The sequence below is a fragment of the Microtus pennsylvanicus genome, chromosome 17 (assembly GCF_037038515.1).
Source record: "Microtus pennsylvanicus isolate mMicPen1 chromosome 17, mMicPen1.hap1, whole genome shotgun sequence".
NCBI lineage: Eukaryota > Metazoa > Chordata > Mammalia > Rodentia > Cricetidae > Microtus > Microtus pennsylvanicus.
The window spans coordinates 15,262,464-15,282,694 of NC_134595.1; the positions used below are offsets into that span (position 1 = coordinate 15,262,464).

Genomic DNA, 20,231 nt, shown 5'->3' on the forward strand with positions numbered 1-20,231 from the left:
TAACGAGTTCCACTGTGTGCAACATCACAAATTTCTTATCATTTGCTCTGCTACTGGACATCAAGTTCAGGCCCTAACACAGATATCCTAATCCTGAACAAACTGCAATATACAGCAATGTGCAGAGCAATAATCCATCCAACGCCTTGGAACACCATGGACAGGAAGAGTGGTAGACCTGCTTTGGTGTTTAAAGACACTGTATATTGAAATACACGGAGGGTACAATACTTCACATTACACCCACCAACTGATTTGCTGCTCCTACGGAAGCAATACTTGCAAGTCCCCAACTTTCAGATAACTCTCCACTTCTTATATTCTGTACCATCTAGAAAGATCAAGTCCAACTGATCTTAGCTAACATATCTCTATGGGATAGTCATTTTATTATGGGGTAAAAAACCAGGCTACACTGCTCTACCTGAGTGCATTAGCTCTTACATACAAACCACTGCACTCCTGCTTGCATGACAGTCCCTGATATTTGGATGGACTGCATTCTGCATGATCCATTTTGGCATAAGAGGCAATCATCTCACCACAACAGCAGCCACAGCCACTGAGTATCAGCAGCCAAAGCTTTTACAGTTTTTCCATCAGCACCAAAAGCACACAGAAAAGGAAGTCGAGAAAGGAGACAGACTGGAGCAGTTCCATCGACACCTGCAGCTGCACTAATCTCACGCAGAAGCACAAAGGTTTAGAAGGGAAATACAAAGGCCCATCCATTCCCTTCAATAAAACAGTAGGAGTTCCCTTCCCACTGTGACCTGTGATCCTCTGAGCCACAGGAGATTCTGTTGTACATCACGGCACAACATAAAAATTCCCTTCTATGAAAGCCAGCCTGCTAGCAGAAAGGGAGGTTACAGTTCAGTCCAAGTCTGACTTCTAGATATCCTACAACTGAAACAGAGGGACAATCATCTACTTCTTACTCATACCAAATAAAAGGATCCAAAGAGCTTCATCTTTTGGCAGGTCTTGAAGAGTTTCTTGACCAGCATCTCCTGAGTCTTAAGATCATTTCTGGGACATAGAATATAGCAGGCATATGGCTTCAGTGAGTGCCATATTCCACTCATTCGGGGTCCCATTTCTCAACTTCTCTAACTTACTTTTGCTCTCCTTGGAGATGCTATCCATAATTTTCAGGCACTGTGACGATACCACGGTACCACCGACGATAAGAAATGTTTCGTACACATGTGAGCAGTCTCTGGGCAGACCTGCCAATGCCAATTCTATCAGGGGATAGCCTTTGTGCAAAGTCACACACTAAGAAGATTCTCTAAATAGGGAGGGCAGTCTATTCCGCTGCAGCTTGCAAAGATCCCCTCACATGGAATTTTGTAATCTAGATAATACAACAAGTCCCTTCAGCTCCTAGTTTTCAGGATTCTCATGGGGCCAGGGCACATCATAACAGCTCTTACGCATCTGGTAGTATCAAACCAATCTCTTTACACTGACTCAAAGACAAGAACATGGCCATCATATACCCATCCACTTGAATGTATTATTGAATTTACTTGAGTGTATTATTGAACACAGCATGGTCTATGTTTTAGTTTGCTCTCACCTATCCACTTGGCACAACTAAGATTTTTGTCATTTTGAGTTAAAGACTTCAGGAGTTCATTGACAGGGTATGTGGATTTCAGTTAATTTCTTTCATAAAATGCAGTCAGCGTAAGTAATGTCACATGTGTGTCTCCCTAACAATGTACATTCCTACAGAATAAGAGAACAAACACCTTCTCACCCACGTCAACAGTAATGATCTTGTGGGATTACCCACGTTACTTGAAAGTGAAGGAATGGTGGGTTACAAGCACTGGACATCATTTATATACGTAGATATGTAAAATAAAGCAAAAACTCACATGGATATGGTATATGGGACAGGAAATCAAAGTCCCTAGGGCTCTTTCATTAATGGAAGCCAGCAACACAGCTATGTAAAGTGCTCCCCTAGTAATGGGGCAAGGCACAAGAAAGACATCAGAGATCACCCACAATGCACTATTCCATTGACACCTCTGGACCATGTTATTCATGGGAACCCCAAAATTGGATAATAATAAACAATTGGTCAGAAAAATGCTTACTTTGCGATGCTACTTGGAGCACAACTGAGATACAACAAAGGGGCAATAGTGACGACTGCAAGTACCAAGGCACACACTCCTATTTAGCTTATAGAGCATAAAACAAACCAGGATCCTAAGGAAAGAGGAGAGTTCAATTCAGTGGTTGCCTCCCTGAAGTAGCCTCTCAGACTGATTGTGAAACATGATCTTTTTTTTAATATTTATTTATTATGTATACAATATTCTGTCTGTGTGTATGCCTGCAGGCCAGAAGAGGGCACCAGACCCCATTACCGATGGTTGTGAGCCAACACGTGGTTGCTGGGAATTGAACTCAGGACCTTTGGAAGGGCAGGCAATGCTCTTAAACTCTGAGCCATTTCTCTAGCCCCTAAACATGATCTTTATTATTAAATGGCACGGAAGGACCTAGGCTATGCTCGGCAATACTATACAAACACAGTTGACTTGGAATATATAAGAATGTTGGCTGAGCAAATCTAGAGAGTACCAGGAAGGAGAAATCCCCTGTGGTCTCTGATTTACCTCTTACCTCAATGTACTGCTTTGGTCTCCTGTTCTGGATTGCTTAGACAATGGTCTGTAAAGGATAACATGAAAGACACTTGATCCTGCACCAAGTTAGCTGAGATTTCTCTGTTTAGGTCTGTATCTCATTTTTTAATTGGGTTATTTGAAATGTTGATGTCTAATTTCTTGAGTTCTTTACATATTTTGGACATCAGTCCTTTGTCTGATGTGGGGTTGGTGAAGATCTTTTCCCATTCAGTAGGCTGCCTTTTCCTCTTATTGACTGTGTCCTTTGCTTTACAGAAGTTTCTCAGTTTCAGGAAGTTCCATTTATTTATTGTTGCTCTCAGGGTCTGTGCTACTGGGGTAATATTTAGGAAGTGGTCTCACGTGCCCATGCATTGAAGACTACTTCCCACTTTCTCTTCTATTTGGTTGTGTGTGGTCAGATTTATATTAAGGTCTTTGATCCATTTAGACTTGAGTTTTGTGCTTGGGGATAAATATGAATGTTCAACATCCTTAGCAATCAGGGAAATGAAAATCAAAATAACTCTGAGATACCATCTTACACCTGTCAGAATGACTAAGATCAAAAGAATAACATGTTATTGGTGCCGTCTTCGACACGGCAACATTTCTGTCCCGGTGCCCTTGCCTGAGGCCTTTACTCTGGGCTTTTGGCACCTCCCAGAGCTCGGGGCCTCCCCCGGGACAAGGTCAGGACCAACAACCTGTGAACGCCCCCACATGTTCAATGCGGCCATCTGGAACTAAGAGCGACTAATTCGTGAGTTCACCTGGGTTGGATCGCCTTCCCATTAAGCCCAGAGAGGTCCCGGCTCTCTTTGGTGCATCCTGGGTAAGGTTGCCGACTCTTCCCCCCTCCGCCCGGCCTTCCACCCTTGGCTAGCTAGACCTGTTTTTTTATCCGCACCTGGGAGCTCAGAGCTCCCAGTTCTATCTTTTTCTGTTTTCTTTCTGATCTCTTTTCTGTCCTCTTTATGGGCTCCCTATGGGGCGAGCGCCTCTCGGCTGCAACAGGCAGCCCCCAAAGGCTTACCTGCCTCCTCCTAGCCGGGATTCTTCCCCATTGGAAGCTAGGTTCGGGTCAGTTAGGCTATAGCAAGGCCCCCTGGTTGCTCGGACGCCTGTAATTAGGGCTGCTTTGTTCGTGGCACCTCCGTGTCCCTTCTGTGGATAGTTTCACGGTAATAGCCATGGGTGCTAAGCCTCCTAAAATGGTTCCCCTGGCCTCCCCATTGGGGCAGCTGCTGGAAGCTCTGAAACCTCATGCCCTAATTCCCTCTGTGAAGTTATATACATTAATCCGTCTTTGCTCTAAAACTTGGCCAAAGTACAATTTACAGGGTTCCTTCAGGTGGCCTTCTCAGGGTTCATTTGACCCCGATATTTTACAGGAATTTGCTAACTTCTGTCATCGTTCGGCTAAATGGAAAGAAATGATGTACATTATGGCATTTTTCTACATGGCCATTAAGATTGACCCCTCCGTTGCCTCTCACTGTTCACCTGCACACATGTTCTTATCAATGCCATCCCTCCAGGAACCCTCTGCTCCCGCCATGGATCCCGCGGCCAAACCTCCACCCACCCCCCCCAGGCCTCGAGGGGCCACTCGCTCTCGTTCTCCCCAGTTGAGTGACAGCAACAGCTCACCCATTCCTCTTTCCTCCAAGGTCTCTTCTAGGCACAGGAAGGACTCACATAACACCTCTAAACATTCCGCTTCCAGATCTCCAAGAAAGTCCCATTCCAGATCTGCAAGGACTTCGCATAGCCCCTCTGATAGACTCCCTCATAAATATTCGTCCAACAGGTCATGCAAGCAGCTGGAGGCTTCCCCCTGCCACAGGTCACAGAGACTAGGAAAGCATCTTTGGACTCCTCTCAGTCTCCTCCCCGCCCTACTCCGCCCCCTCGTTCTTCCAAAGCCCCTCTAGGCTCCCGCTGTCACTGATCACCATTCTCCCGTTGTTAAAACACCCACACCTAAGGATATCAGGTTCCTAAAAGCCACAGCAGCCCCCTGTCAGATCTGCCAAAAGATAATGGCCCAGAGTTTACTTCCCAGATTTCTCAAAATCTGTCTAGGGCACTTGTAATCCCCTGGAACTTCCACACACTGTACCACCCTCAGTCTTCAGGTAAGGTAGAACGGACTAACTGCTCTTTAAAGGAAGCTCTCGTTAAGATGTCACAGGAACTCCACCTCGACTGGGTAAGCCTTCTGTCCCTTGCTCTTCTCAGGCTTCGGGCTCTCACAAAGGGCCCCCTTTTCATTTCACCCTTTGAACTCATGTATGGGCGGCCGGTTTTAACCCCCAGCTTCTCATCGGGAACCTCTCCCCTTCCTGATCACCTGCTCACTCCCCTCCTTTTCCACTTACCTTCGCTACTGTGGGACTTCACAGATCACTCATTACCTCAACCATGTGCTAATACATGTCCAACGCCGGTTAAAATAGGAGATAAGGTATTACTCTCACCTCCAGGGCAACGTCCCTCACCTCTTTCCCCTAAATGGCAGGGTCCTTTCAGAGTAATTCTTCTAACCCCCACAGCTGCCAAGCTTGAAGGAATTCCCCATTGGATTCACCTGTCACATCTTAAACTGTTCATCTCCACGGCTCAAGATAATCCTTCATACACGGTAACTCAGACAGGACCTTGTTCTCTTAAGTTCCAAAGGATACCAGGTTCAGCCCCCTCGACTCCAGTCTAAGGGAAACAGTGGTCCCATCCGTCACTTAATCCTCCTGTGTTAACACACCCTCCCTTCTTTAAATTCCTAAATAACCATCCAGCTGTCTTTACAGATATCATCATCAAATACGGAGTCAAGGGCTCAGGCGGTAAGCAGATTCTTAACAAAGTTTCTTGACATAACAGGTCAGTCGCTGACTGTGGCAGTGACCCCTGAAATGTTAAGGAATATACGGTTAAAATCTATTTTCTTTTAAGACACTTTCTTTAAGCTCTAGGAAGCCAGCCCGACCCACCTAAACAAATCAAACTCAAGCGGATCATTAACGGAATAAGTATCATTTAATTTTTTATCATTCTTAACCCCAGACCTCCTAAAACTCCTCCACCCCAAATTTCCCCTTTAATTTTCCAAGCATCCTCCCAAACCTCCTCTCCCCTTTAATTTTTTTCTCTCTACTAATGCGACTTTTGTCTTCCAGCAACTTAACTATGATCCAGATACTCAGGAGGATCCAGACAGATGTGATTTCTTCAATCAGCCACCTTAAAAAGCCAGCAAACAGGACATAACCAACAGGACATCGCCAGAATAATCAGACACTCCCTGGATCCCTCGACACCCAAAGGACATCGTCAGAATAATTGGACACTCCCTGGATCCCTCGACGTCCAAAGCCAGCAGGAAGCAGTCATGAGAGACCGGGCTACGCCCCCATTCCCTACCCTTTAAGACCCCCCACAATTTTTTTAATAAAACCAAAAAGGGTGAAATGTTGTTCCTTTTGCAGACTACAGCTCCCAGCATCCCCCTGGACTTGAAGCCGCAAAGGCGCAGGGCATTTCTCCCAGACGCCCGTGTGTTCCCCGTTAAAAACAGGGGTCACCACGAGCTCTCTCTCTCTCTCTCTCTACCCCTCTCTCCTTTCGTCTCTGCACACCTGTCCCTTACTTGTTGTTACCCCAACATTAAAGTGCACCCACGTGGGACCGCCGCATGTCTGTGTCTCCGTCCTAACTCCGCATCGCCCGGTGTCTCACATAACGTCTCCACTCTCTAATCCCGCAGACAGACAAACAAGACAAAATAGAATAACAGAAGCAACAAGAAGACAAGTGTCTTAGAGTTCATCAACATGCACGCAGCACACCGAGCCCTGACCTTGCACATAGTCACAAAGGAACAATTTGATCTCTTCCTTGGGTCATGGACAGATGCTGATGGCACAAAAGCCAGACGGACTGGAATGGCCTATCACCTGAGTTCCCTCAACAGCAGTTCTCCCTCCTGCCCAAGACTACTCACTGTATGTAAGTGTTGGCTGATGGGACACTTTCTGTTGGAAGGTGACCCATTATATGTACATTATACACTGCTTCATCAGTGAACCTTATAAGAGCACTGCCATGATAGCCTAGACTAAACGCTATGGGAAGTGGCACGTCCATGCCTTGATTGCCTCTTTCAATAGCACACACCCCAGCCTCCAAGGCTACTGTTGGTCTCCTGGCATCTTCTCCAACCAATCCCATCTTCTAGTTAGGAATCGAGCCTTCCCATTGGCTGTTGCCTCATTTATGACATCATTCTCCCTCCAACCCTACCAGCACCTGGTAGAATCTTGGTGTTTCCATGGTGATGACTGTAAACAAATTTGGATCATCACAGGTCCAGGTGACCAGTGACCAGTGAGTGCTGTCTGATACTGGACACACTTGCCACTGAGGTCAGCTGATCAGACAAAGCCGACCGATTATCTTGCTCCATTGTTCTTTGGATTGCTAATCCTCTCCCCTTGACCATGTCAGGTAAGGAAAGAGACTTTAAAACATGTGATCCTCTCCACTGACTTTTACTATACTAGTAAATCTTTGCTGAATGTGGATAGTATTGATGTTGATATAGATATCTAGATTTGAATGTCACATTTAGCTTTGGTTCTTACTAAGTATGTGATTTTAGACAGAAAGTTTATTCTCAAGTGTTTTCCATCCACCTCAAGGAGTGAACAGTGTCACTATGCTTGGGGTGTGTACTGTTGGGTTTTCAGAGGAAAGTGACCAGGGAATAAAATCAGGCCCTTTTGGATGGTATTAAACTACAGAGACACAGGAAAATGAACAAGGCACGCAGAGATCTAGCACTCCACACCACTGATGAGACAGTCTCCCCCCACTACTCTTTCCAGTCTTAGTTTAAAATTCAGGGCGACTCTAACAGTATCGGTCACACCACGGATGGTGGCACACAACTATAATCACAACATAGAGAGAACTGGGTGGGATGGAGGTCAGTTCAAGTCTAACTAGCTCTACACTGGCCTCTCTCTATACTCACCAAATGAATATTGACTATGGACAAAATGGCGACTGCCATGTTGTGCAGTTACTTGGACTTCCCTGGATTAAACATGGAGAGTGGAAGAGAATAAGAGGACTGTGGAATCTGAGAAGGCAGTTGTTGTACTGAAAGAAATATTGACAGTGTTGCTGGAAGGACAGACCCACAGGAAGTCAGGGAAGGGGGCAAACACAGTACGGGTCTAAAAGTATATAAATATATGAAGGCACACTGCAGAGGGGACCCTGGTGGTCAACAATGGTAGTTTAGAACACAATGTTGAAGACGACCAGATTATAATCAAAACAGACAAGGCATTGTCATTTCCCAAGCCATGTTTAACCAAACGTAACTGTTCAGATTAGTCTGTACAAAGGTTCCCTGGCACATATAGAAAGAATATCCTGATCTGGTCCCTACTCTTGCACTCCATCCAGACCACTTTCTGCCCAGTTCCCCGTGTCTCATGTGCACTGGTGGTGTTGGATAGGATCAACTGGGGCTGCGAAGTCCAGTCAGTTAGAGTCTGACCATGGCAACTGACACGCTGTTGTGGGGGAGGAGATTCTCACAAGGATTCCCCCTTAGAAGAGATATAAAAATTAACAGTTACTGAGGAGCTGTTAAGAAAACAATTTAATCAACAGATATTAAATTGAGAAGCAATCATATTCAGAGATGAACCCCATAAAACATTAGCATTCTCAAGAGGACACACTAAACTGGTGCAAACAAGAAGAAATGTTGTCAGTAGGTTGTATTTCTGAAATCATATTTGAATAATGCTTGAAAGTTATGAAATTATAAGAGATCCTATTTATACAAGAAATCCAAGGGGAAAAAAGAGAGAGGGGAAAGGAATAATTACCTAAATTCCTTACACATTTGTTAAACATCATTTCAGAAAAAAACTCAATAAAATAGAGATTGGCCTGGTGGTCATGGCAGGGGCTCCAGCACCAGCACTTTAGAGGCAGAAGCAGACCTGTCTGTGTGATTTCAAAGCCAGACTGATCAACGTAGAGTGAGTTTAGGTCACTCTATACTGTAAGATCTGCAGAGAACAGGACAAAGTTCCAGGTATGGAATATGCCTATGGGTCTCTTCCCAATAATAACCTCTGTTGTAGAATATATTTGCAAGGAAGTGTCCCAACAGGCATTATTATATTACAATCAGGAAAAAGGAGCATCGTGTCTAGATCTGAGTGAGGATTAAGGCAGATTGACCAGGATTTCCATGCCCACACAGGAAAAAGCAGACAGTTCATCTAGTGATTGTCATCCTACATAGCACCACCGATCGATCTTAACCCATTTGCTTGAGATATGTAAGGGAACATAGATGCTAGACTCTCCCACTCAGTACAACCTGAAGATAACACAGTCCCTCCCAGGGCATAGAAAGCTTCCATCTCAAATTTTTCCAACTCTCTTCTTGCTTCCTACAGAAAATTGCCAAAGTGCACCTTTCACTGGGACAGAATGTGCTCTGCAGCCCTCTGTGCCTGTGCTGAGGAATGCCACACCCTCAGCAGGAAGTGTGTGCAATTTCTATGGGGTCTGTACCCCAGCTGTGAGCTCAGCATGGCTCCTGTCATCAGACTCCAGCACATGCTGCCAGCAGCTCACGGACAGTGCCTGTCTTTACCAACGAGCTGGCACGACCATGCTGACTAAGCCAACTGACCAGAACCAGATCTCTACTTCGACATTTTTCTATCCAAGTGTTCTCCACTGGGATCTCAGAGAAAGCACCACCAGAAGGGAAGCTCCGTTCCTGGATGCCCCTTTAACTGTCATTGACCAGAATACCATCCCCTCGTCTCGGTCTATAACAGCCCAGTGTGATACCACTTTCCATATCAATGCATTACCACCATCCTATCCAACACTGTCTGCCTGCCTTGTACAGGCAACGCCATCAAATCTACCAGATCAACGATATATCCTGGCACCTTGCTACCTGCATGGAAGTCAGGTCTATTATTATGACCAGAACAGCCTGGGTCCTCCGATGGCTGAAGAATTCTGGCAGTGCCAGCAGGCCTATGGCTCTGTGTCCTGCTCTGGGAATCAGGCTTCCTCTCTGCACCCAGAGATGGTGATGGCACTACAGGAGATTCAGCCAATGAACATCCAAACACCTTTCTCCACCTCTCCCATCTACTGGCCCACATCTGCTCAAACCATGCCAGACACCAGTCTTCAAGGTGAGTAAAGCCAGGAGGAGAGGTGTGAGATCAGCCCTCAGAGGAGACACAGCTCTACCTTTCAGAAGTGGATGTCCACACAGAGGAAGAATGGGAGTCCTGACATGTTGGCTGTGGCTCAGGCTTATTACCCCTATATTCAGTCTCTATAATGAGAGAGAATACAGGAAAGTGAGTGACATTCAACCTTCATTAGACATGTCCAAGGACCACACCACAGGAACGCATTTCACTGACAAGGCTAATCAGCCCCACGTACCAGCTCACTAAAATCACCTCCTTCCTAATCTATGTCTCCAGATTCTAGGTGTCACCAAGAATTTTTTTTCTGTTTTTGTATCACTAAGTTTCCCCTGAGTTGAAACTAGTATCGAGAGAAATGGAACCCTGAATCTGACCTAGAGGAGGTCTTCTCCCACACTCCTAGAGTCTGCTGTGACATTCTCTAACACTTAAGATGTAGTGACAGTTTGCTTTGACCTGTGTAATATTGATAAGTAGGAATGAAGCATCTAGCCCTATCTGTCTCGATCAACCTCTCTCTGTCTTTGTCTCTGTCTCTTTTCTTCCTCTAGATCTCTCTTCCACTTTCTCTTTTTCTTTTTCTTTCTGAATCTTCAGCAGTGACCCAAGGCCAAGACTATGTAGACATGTTCTCTGTTACAAAGTTGAAGCTCAAAGCTACTACAGTCTTACATTTTCACATCACTAACAAAAAAATCTGTGAAATGTGGAGCTTAAGGAATATCAGGGCTTTTGAACTGCTTGCCTTTCAGAATTGAGGAACTGATATGGATACCTAAACTCATATAAAAATCCAGGCTTCAAGGCCATATGAGTAATACAATGAACAGAAAGAAACTGGTAGAGATGAGTAAGATTAGGAAATAGTGAGCAACACAACCTGTCTCAGAGCAAACTCCCAAGGCAATGAGAGGCACTGTTCCAAAGGAAAATATGGGAGACAGGGAAGAGCACACACCAAGGAATTCTACCACCTCCCCATGATCACTAAGCATGTACACACCACACAATCACAAAAGAAAACATGATATCACACGGTCATAAGAAACAAATGAGTAGTTACTATGTGTCTCCAAAGAGGGCTGCTTTCCCTGCTCCTCTAGCAGAACTCATAGCAATGCCTGTAACAATGCTGTAGGAGCCTCAGTGCTCATGTGCACTGAAAGGGGGGCGGGGTAGCATCTCACTTACCAGGCACTGACTTCGAACTTCCTCTCTTTCAGTGGTGGAGAGGGAGATGACCCTGGGATTGACACCTTCAGAGCAGACACTGTGTCTGCTACAGAGTCCAGACCTCGGCAATGCCTGCACCCAGGATGCCCAGATGACGACAGCACCTGTCAGTGGGAACAGGTCATTAACTGCCCTCATGCACAGTCCTTCTGAATTCCTGGCCTTGCCTCCAGCCCCAAGCCTGGAAAAGACACAGAAGAACAATGCAGATGAGATGAATGCTGAGCAATCAACACCTCTGGATTCCTATGAGGGCACAAAATGTAACCAAGACGCATCACCCCTCCCTTCAGCATACCCCGGCATGCAGCAGCCCTTGAACTACAGTGATGTTGGGAGCCTGAGACAGAAGCTAGCTTCTCAAAATGCCACTTTGGGAAACAGTGGCCTTGGTCTGGAAGACCCTGAGGCTCTGCAGAGTGTCATGGAGTCTAGCAATGACTTTACAGACATGACTACTCTGGTGGCAGATATTCACCTTCCCCAACTCTTAAACTCCATCACTGACCTTGACCAAATGGAAGATCACACAGCAAGCCAAACCAAAGACTCCAAAGACATCAGGAGGGATCAGGCCCAGTCACGCACCAGCATCTTTAATGGACTATCTGAACTAGGCAAAAAGAAAAGCCAGAAAGTCTCTGATGTGTTTCATGGAGCTCTTCAGGCCAGAACCCATAGCGAGGATATGCTGAAGGAAGATGATCCTGGGACCATAGACAACACGGCCAACCACGTGCAGAGCAAATCTCAGATATTTGTACCCAAGAGGCCCAGCGTAGCAAGAGCACAGGGGAAAGAAAAGGCCAAAGAGACCAGAGAAAACGGCTCCAAGAAAACACAGGAGCTGAAGCCATCAAGTCACAGAGTCAAGGCAAAAGAGAAGCCCGCCATCCCCAAGACCAAGAGGAAGAGGAATCCACCTGAGCTCAGCCATGACAGCTTTAAGAAGCCTCGAACTCACCTCGGCATGCACATGCTGGAGTCCGTGCAGGTCTTTCACCCACTGGGGAAGAAGAGTGAGAGGAAAACTGGCGTCTCCTCCTCCCGGGCTCTGCTGAACTTCAGCAGCAACAAAGATCCCAGGACGGGTCCTGATACCACATCACTGCTGGATATGCCACGTGAGGGCCAAAGCCTTGACAAAAGCCTGGGCAAGATTCAGAGACCAGGGAGCAGTGCTCCCAAGCGGTGTCCATCTCCATCCCAGTATGAGCTTCCCCAACCTGGGAAGGTCAAGTTAGTACCTCTGCCTTTCCCAGTCCTGGACAAGCCTCAAACCAAACCTGTTTCTAGAAAGCTCCTCTGCCTGGCTTCACGCAGGCCCACTGTGGCTTACCCAGTGAGGCCTCACTCCCACTCAGCTCAGCCTCCCACGCTCAAGCCATCCCAACCAGCTCCTGCCAGCACATCACTGATGGCCTCTGACAAGCCAGCTCTGCCAAACGGCACCAGTGCCACACGAGCCAACATAACCAAGCCCATCCAGTCTTGCCCTGGGCCTCAGCCGGCTGCCTCTTTGCCTGCACCCTACAGAGCATCATCTCACACTTCACTTCACAGGGAGACTCTTTCTGCTGCCAGCAACAAGGCCCTCTCATCTCCCAAAGCTAAAACCCAATACCTGCTGCTAGACTTCAGTTGCCAACCCATCCCATGGAGGAAAGTGGACATTCCAGGGCCAGTCATCTCACAGCCCATCACTGAAGAGCAGAGGCCAGAGAGGGAGGCCATGAAGAGGCGGGCTCAACAGGAGCGAGAGAATGCTGCCAAGTGTACCTCCCTGGGAAAACCACAGCTTTTCCTTCAGAGGGAGAAAGATATGGAAATTTCGAGATATTATGGCTATGCAGTGTAAGTGCTGCCCAAACCTTTGGGACACAACGCTGTTCATCATACACAGGTAAGATGTAGATACGCATAGATATTCATGCATACATGAAGTTTAGAGGCTTAGCCTAATGTGTAGATATGTAGATACATACATAGTAATGCAGAATAATATTTAGATATATGCATATATATGAATGGAAAGACATAGTTTATAAATTTATAAATATTTGAAGACACTATAATTGACTGTAGAAACTTAAGACTGTGATTTTATCCATCAGTATATAGAGAGGGCTTTGATGTCTTCCTTAGAACTTTACTATTATTAATTTATGTTTCCTAGTTATGTAATAATACATGTTACATAGATACAACATATGCTATAAGTCAGTGGTACTACTTATTTAATGTTAAAGCTGTAGCAAAAAGCTCTAGTGGCAATAAGATTATTTTTCTGGACTTTAATTTTCAGGATCCTAGGATGATGTGGAGTCCCCTCTGTGTGCTGTCAATATGTTTTATTACCATTGGTCATTAATGAGTAAAGCTGTTTCAGCCAATGACTGAGCAGGTCAAAGCTAGGTAGGAAATTCGAGCTGAGATATAGAGAGAAAGCAGGCAAACTCAAAAAGATGCCATGTAGCTGCCGAAGGAGAAAGATGCCTGAATGCCAGAACATTGCCAATAGGTCACAGACTCACAGTGATAACAGATTAATATTACTTGGCTTTATTAAGATGTTAGAGTTAGCCAGGAATATGCTGGGGTCATTGGCCGAACAGTACTGTAATTAATGTGGTTTCTGTGTGATTATCCGTGTCAGAGTTACTAAACATGGTAGGTTTCCTAGAGTGTATACTGTAAACTGAACACACTCCTGCTGTTACCACACTTTCTCCCATTATGAACCTCAAACACGAGCCCTTTAAACATCAGTACTCTGCCATAGAGATCTGCCTGCATTTTCATGATATGAAACATAGAGTCCATGTATGCATAATCAAGATCCTACCTTGAAAGAAATTCTTCAAGGCAAGTATCTTTCTGATATGGGTTGATTTGGATTACTGGGTTTATCTCAAATTGTATCAATCTTTGAAATGATCCATTTAACATGTTCATTTCTCTTTTGTGTGTGTGTGTGTGTGTGTGTGTGTGTGTGTGTGTGTGTGTGTGTGTTGTCCACATGAGCTACTGTGTAACAAATGTGTGGAGTGCTCACAGAGGCCAAATCTGGGCATCAGGTCTCTGGAGTCTGGAATTAAGAGAGACTGAAAACCATCATGAGGTGCTGTGAATTCGACCTGGGGACTCTGCGAGAAAATCAAGTGTTCTTGTCTAAGAAGCCATCTCATCACACCCAAGTTGAGTACACATAATGCAAACAACATAACCTTAGCCTCTCTATTGCTGCAAAGACTTGACTGTCTACAAACATCGCATGTTTTTCACCCATGGAAACACTGTTGGACACCATGCCTGGTTCCCTGATGTACTGTAGACAGTGCTGCAATCAACACTGACGGGCAAGTGCCTCTCTAATGTCCCGAGTTCTTTGGGAAGGTGCACATGAACCATGGGGTGGGCCAGATGCAGGCTTTGGTGGTCCCGGAACACTGACAGCCAGTCAGGATGGAAAACGTCCAATCCCCAGCAGCAGTAGATAGCATTCCTCACTGTGAATTCCCATTAGCAGCATTGGTCACTTTTTCTAGTCGGCCTTGAATGGCATCCACTGGAGGTTCACTATGCATTTCCCTGATTCCTCCTGAATCAGAACATTTGGATGTACTCACCCTCAGTTTTTCCAAAATCTGTGAGAACAGTCTTTTTCTATCCCCTTTAATACCTGTGTTGTCTTCTTTCTTATGATTTACTTATTTAATTCTAAATCGTCTAGATATTAATCTTCTAACTGAGCCATCAGTAGCAAAGATTTCACTTGGTTTTCAAGAAAAAACCCTCAAATAATGGCTTCTCTTGCTGGCAAAGAATCCTTTACTTCCCTGAGCAACCATTGATCAACTGACATTTGATCGCCTGATATTTTCCTCCATCCTGACCTGTCCCTGAATCTTAACCTCCTTGCACTATTCTGTGCTCTAACTGTTTCAGAGTTTGTAACACATTGTCCTCTGAGGCATATGGCATTAACCTTGTATGGGGTGACACATAAGAAATAGAATTAATTTATTTATAAGTTTAATTTCTTGAGACAATGTTTCTCTTCATATCACTGAATATTTGGGAACTGACCTCACTAATCAGGCTAGCCTTGAAATCACAAAGATATGCCTGACACTGCCTTTGTAATGCCTTTGCCTGTGTCCCTGCCTCAAGAGTGCTGGGACTAAAGGAATGCACCAAAATCACAGGTGAAAGCACCTTCCTTTCTGTATATGTGGGTCACCGATTTCCCCACCATGATTATGTGAGGATGTATGTTAGCAACAGTACACTTTTAATAGCTACCAAGAGTCACAGAGGCTGAACTGCTTGCGCTTACAACTATAATTCCACACAGATTCACTGTTCTGAAAAATTGCTACTCAAACAGAGATCATAGGAATGCCTTCCCCATCACTATAAGGGCCTAAGTGGAGAGGGCACAGAAGGAGGGGAGCATCTCACTTACCAGTCACTAACTTCTTCCTTGACGCTCTTTCAGTGTTGGAGAAGGGAGTGTCCGTGGGACTGACACCTCAGGACAGACAGTCCATCAGTTGCAGTCCACAATATTGCTAGTATTCCACCCTGCATTCACAGATGTGGATGCCACCTGTTGATAGGGACAGGTCATTGACTGCCCCCATCCAAAGGTCTCCAGAATTCCTGTTCTTGCCAACAGCTCTAATCCTGGGGAGGGGGGGATGGAAAAGAATTTGAATGAGATGACAGCCAATCTATCAATGCTTATGGATTCCTTAAGGGTACACAGGAAACCTAGTCCCATCACTTCTCCCTTTAGCACACCCCAACTTGCAGCACACGCTGTGCTTTACTGACACTAACACCCTGAGGCAGAAGCTGGCTGTTGACCATGTCTCCTTGCTAAGCAGCACCTTTGGCCATCATGAGCCTGGACGTGCACACTGTGATGGTCTCCAGCATAGACTTTGCTGACATGACTACACCGGGGCCAGATATTCACCTTCCACGATTTTTCAAATAACTCAATGTATTAAACATATTCAGAGATGCACAGCATCCTTATGCAAAGACTCCTTAGTCATCAGGAGGGAATAAGCTGGGGCTCATGAGCAAGACAAAACCAAGAAGACCAGAGAAAACAGCTTCAAGAAAACAGAGGAGCTGAAGCTGTTTAGGAAGAGTCAAGTCAGAAGAGAAGCACACCATCCCAGGACCAAAAGGAGGAGGAATCCACCTGTGCTCAGCCACCACAGCTTTAAAAAGCCTCGAACCCACCCCAGCATGCACACACGGGAGTCCGGGAAGGGCTTTCACCTCTTGTGGGGGAAGTGAGAGAAGAAAACTGGCCTCCCCTGAACTCTGTCAACTCTTCCTGCTACTCTGTCCTCTATTATTACAAGAGTTTATTGAACTTTGATCTCTGGGGAAGTGGCATTGGATATTCGCAGGGTGACATTTATTCACTTTCTTTTAGTTCCTTGAGAGAGAGTTCTCTCCAAAGCGCTCTATGTCCTGGTAATAACATCATAGACCAGGTTAGCCTTGAACTCAGTGATCTGCTAGACTCTGCCTCTGCCGCTTCCTCTGTCTTTTGAGTCCCTGCCTCAAGAGTGCTGGAACAAAAAATATGCTTCAACAATCCAGGTAGAATCAAGATTCTTTCTGTACATGTGGATCACCAGGTTTCCCAGCATGATTTGATGAAGAGTCCATGTGTAGGCCAAGGCAATTCTTGCTACTGACCTAAAATCACAAGAGACTGAACTGAATGTATTGACTTAGCTGCATGGATTTACAACTGCAACTCAACTTAGATTCTTTTTTCTGACAGTACCTTTGTTTCACTTGTAGGCTGGACTTCTGACAATGCCTATCTACTTCCAGATAGTACAACATCTGGATTTGACTCAAGGAATGTATTCAACCAGTCCCTAGATATTTATGGTGTTTGTATTTTCTCAATAGGCAATCCCCAGCTACTGTGTAGACACAATACTGTCCATTCTAACAAAGCCTATTTGCTGTCCAGAGTCACTGGTCTAGATAAATATAACAAAGCCAGCACGAAAGGATCCCACAACCTGTATCCAAGCATCCTGACAGGGGCACAATTGACTACAAGAGAATGAAGGAAAGCAATAGTTTAGGGAGGTCTCTTGTTTGATCACTCTCTCTGTGTTTTTTAACTACAGAACTTGGGACTCCATGAGTCTACTGGGCTTCACTGTACTCCTCAGAAAAACAGAAAGGCATTTGAATGGATATACATTCATGTTAAGATTATTATTTTAATCTTTATGTTTTCAAATTAAGTGTCTTGTAGAATAACACTTGTTGAACAAAGCTCAGGAATTATTTTACATATTAAAGCAATTGACAAAAAGACGTACTGAATTCTTCTCATGGACTTTAAGTCTCACTGTACTATTTATTCAATGAACAGATTTTATTCTGTATATTGTATACTGACAACAGCACTCAGTTCCCACTACCTGGCCATTCCTTAGCTCTCACCAAATATCTTAGGAAATGTTCTTCTGCTTTATAGTACTGCTTACAATTTCATGAATGTCTATAGGTAGAGATGTGTTGCCAAAAATCCACATAGTGAGACAGGATAAGAAGATGTTTCTGTGGGACTGGATATATTTGGTACAATATAATTATCTCGAGTTCCAAGGATTCTCCTGCAATCACCTTGACTGCATTCGTTGTTTCTACTGTAACGAGTTCCACTGTGTGCAACATCACAAATTTTTATCATTTGCTCTGCTACTGGACATCAAGTTCAGGCCCTAACACAGATATCCTAATCCTGAACAAACTGCAATATACAGCAATGTGCAGAGCAATAATCCATCCAACGCCTTGGAACACCATGGACAGGAAGAGTGGTAGACCTGCTTTGGTGTTTAAAGACACTGTATATTGAAATACATGGAGGGTACAATACTTCACATTACACCCACCAACTGATTTGCTGCTCCTACGGAAGCAATACTTGCAAGTCCCCAACTTTCAGATAACTCTCCACTTCTTATATTCTGTACCATCTAGAAAGATCAAGTCCAACTGATCTTAGCTAACATATCTCTATGGGATAGTCATTTTATTATGGGGTAAAAAACCAGGCTACACTGCTCTACCTGAGTGCATTAGCTCTTACATACAAACCACTGCACTCCTGCTTGCATGACAGTCCCTGATATTTGGATGGACTGCATTCTGCATGATCCATTTTGGCATAAGAGGCAATCATCTCACCACAACAGCAGCCACAGCCACTGAGTATCAGCAGCCAAAGCTTTTACAGTTTTTCCATCAGCACCAAAAGCACACAGAAAAGGAAGTCGAGAAAGGAGACAGACTGGAGCAGTTCCATCGACACCTGCAGCTGCACTAATCTCACGCAGAAGCACAAAGGTTTAGAAGGGAAATACAAAGGCCCATCCATTCCCTTCAATAAAACAGTAGGAGTTCCCTTCCCACTGTGACCTGTGATCCTCTGAGCCACAGGAGATTCTGTTGTACATCACAGCACAACATAAAAATTCCCTTCTATGAAAGCCAGCCTGCTAGCAGAAAGGGAGGTTACAGTTCAGTCCAAGTCTGACTTCTAGATATCCTACAACTGAAACAGAGGGACAATCATCTACTTCTTACTCATACCAAATAAAAGGATCCAAAGAGCTTCATCTTTTGGCAGGTCTTGAAGAGTTTCTTGACCAGCATCTCCTGAGTCTTAAGATCATTTCTGGGACATAGAATATAGCAGGCATATGGCTTCAGTGAGTGCCATATTCCACTCATTCAGGGTCCCATTTCTCAACTTCTCTAACTTACTTTTGCTCTCCTTGGAGATGCTATCCATAATTTTCAGGCACTGTGACGATACCACGGTACCACCGACGATAAGAAATGTTTCGTACACATGTGAGCAGTCTCTGGGCAGACCTGCCAATGCCAATTCTATCAGGGGATAGCCTCTGTGCAAAGTCACACACTAAGAAGATTCTCTAAATAGGGAGGGCAGTCTATTCCGCTGCAGCTTGCAAAGATCCCCTCACATGGAATTTTGTAATCTAGATAATACAACAAGTCCCTTCAGCTCCTAGTTTTCAGGATTCTCATGGGGCCAGCGCACATCATAACAGCTCTTACGCATCTGGTAGTATCAAACCAATCTCTTTACACTGACTCAAAGACAAGAACATGGCCATCATATACCCATCCACTTGAATGTATTATTGAATTTACTTGAGTGTATTATTGAACACAGCATGGTCTCTGTTTTAGTTTGCTCTCACCTATCCACTTGGCACAACTAAGATTTTTGTCATTTTGAGTTAAAGACTTCAGGAGTTCATTGACAGGGTATGTGGATTTCAGTTAATTTCTTTCATAAAATGCAGTCAGCGTAAGTAATGTCACATGTGTGTCTCCCTAACAATGTACATTCCTACAGAATAAGAGAACAAACACCTTCTCACCCACGTCAACAGTAATGATCTTGTGGGATTACCCACGTTACTTGAAAGTGAAGGAATGGTGGGTTACAAGCACTGGACATCATTTATATACGTAGATATGTAAAATAAAGCAAAAACTCACATGGATATGGTATATGGGACAGGAAATCAAAGTCCCTAGGGCTCTTTCATTAATGGAAGCCAGCAACACAGCTATGTAAAGTGCTCCCCTAGTAATGGGGCAAGGCACAAGAAAGACATCAGAGATCACCCACAATGCACTATTCCATTGACACCTCTGGACCATGTTATTCATGGGAACCCCAAAATTGGATAATAATAAACAATTGGTCAGAAAAATGCTTACTTTGCGATGCTACTTGGAGCACAACTGAGATACAACAAAGGGGCAATAGTGACGACTGCAAGTACCAAGGCACACACTCCTATTTAGCTTATAGAGCATAAAACAAACCAGGATCCTAAGGAAAGAGGAGAGTTCAATTCAGTGGTTGCCTCCTTGAAGTAGCCTCTCAGACTGATTGTGAAACATGATCTTTTTTTTTAATATTTATTTATTATGTATACAATATTCTGTCTGTGTGTATGCCTGC

At 44.7% G+C, this 20,231-nt stretch overlaps 1 protein-coding gene across 1 annotated transcript; it reads left to right on the plus strand.

Moving 5' to 3' along the window:
- Positions 1-7,156: 7,156 nt before the first annotated feature.
- Positions 7,157-13,022, plus strand: LOC142837160 (uncharacterized protein C2orf78 homolog). The gene is made up of 3 exons (XM_075952124.1): positions 7,157-7,163; positions 9,146-9,907; positions 11,155-13,022. Exons 1-3 carry the CDS (start codon positions 7,157-7,159, stop codon positions 13,020-13,022), a joined length of 2,637 nt encoding a protein of 878 aa, XP_075808239.1.
- The last annotated feature ends 7,209 nt before the right edge of the window (positions 13,023-20,231 follow it).

Bases quoted from the DNA above. Each gene is read 5' to 3' on its own strand.
- LOC142837160 (XM_075952124.1), top strand. The intron at 9,908-11,154 runs GTGAGTAAAGCC...CCTCTCTTTCAG, and splicing joins GCCAGACACCAGTCTTCAAG to TGGTGGAGAGGGAGATGACC.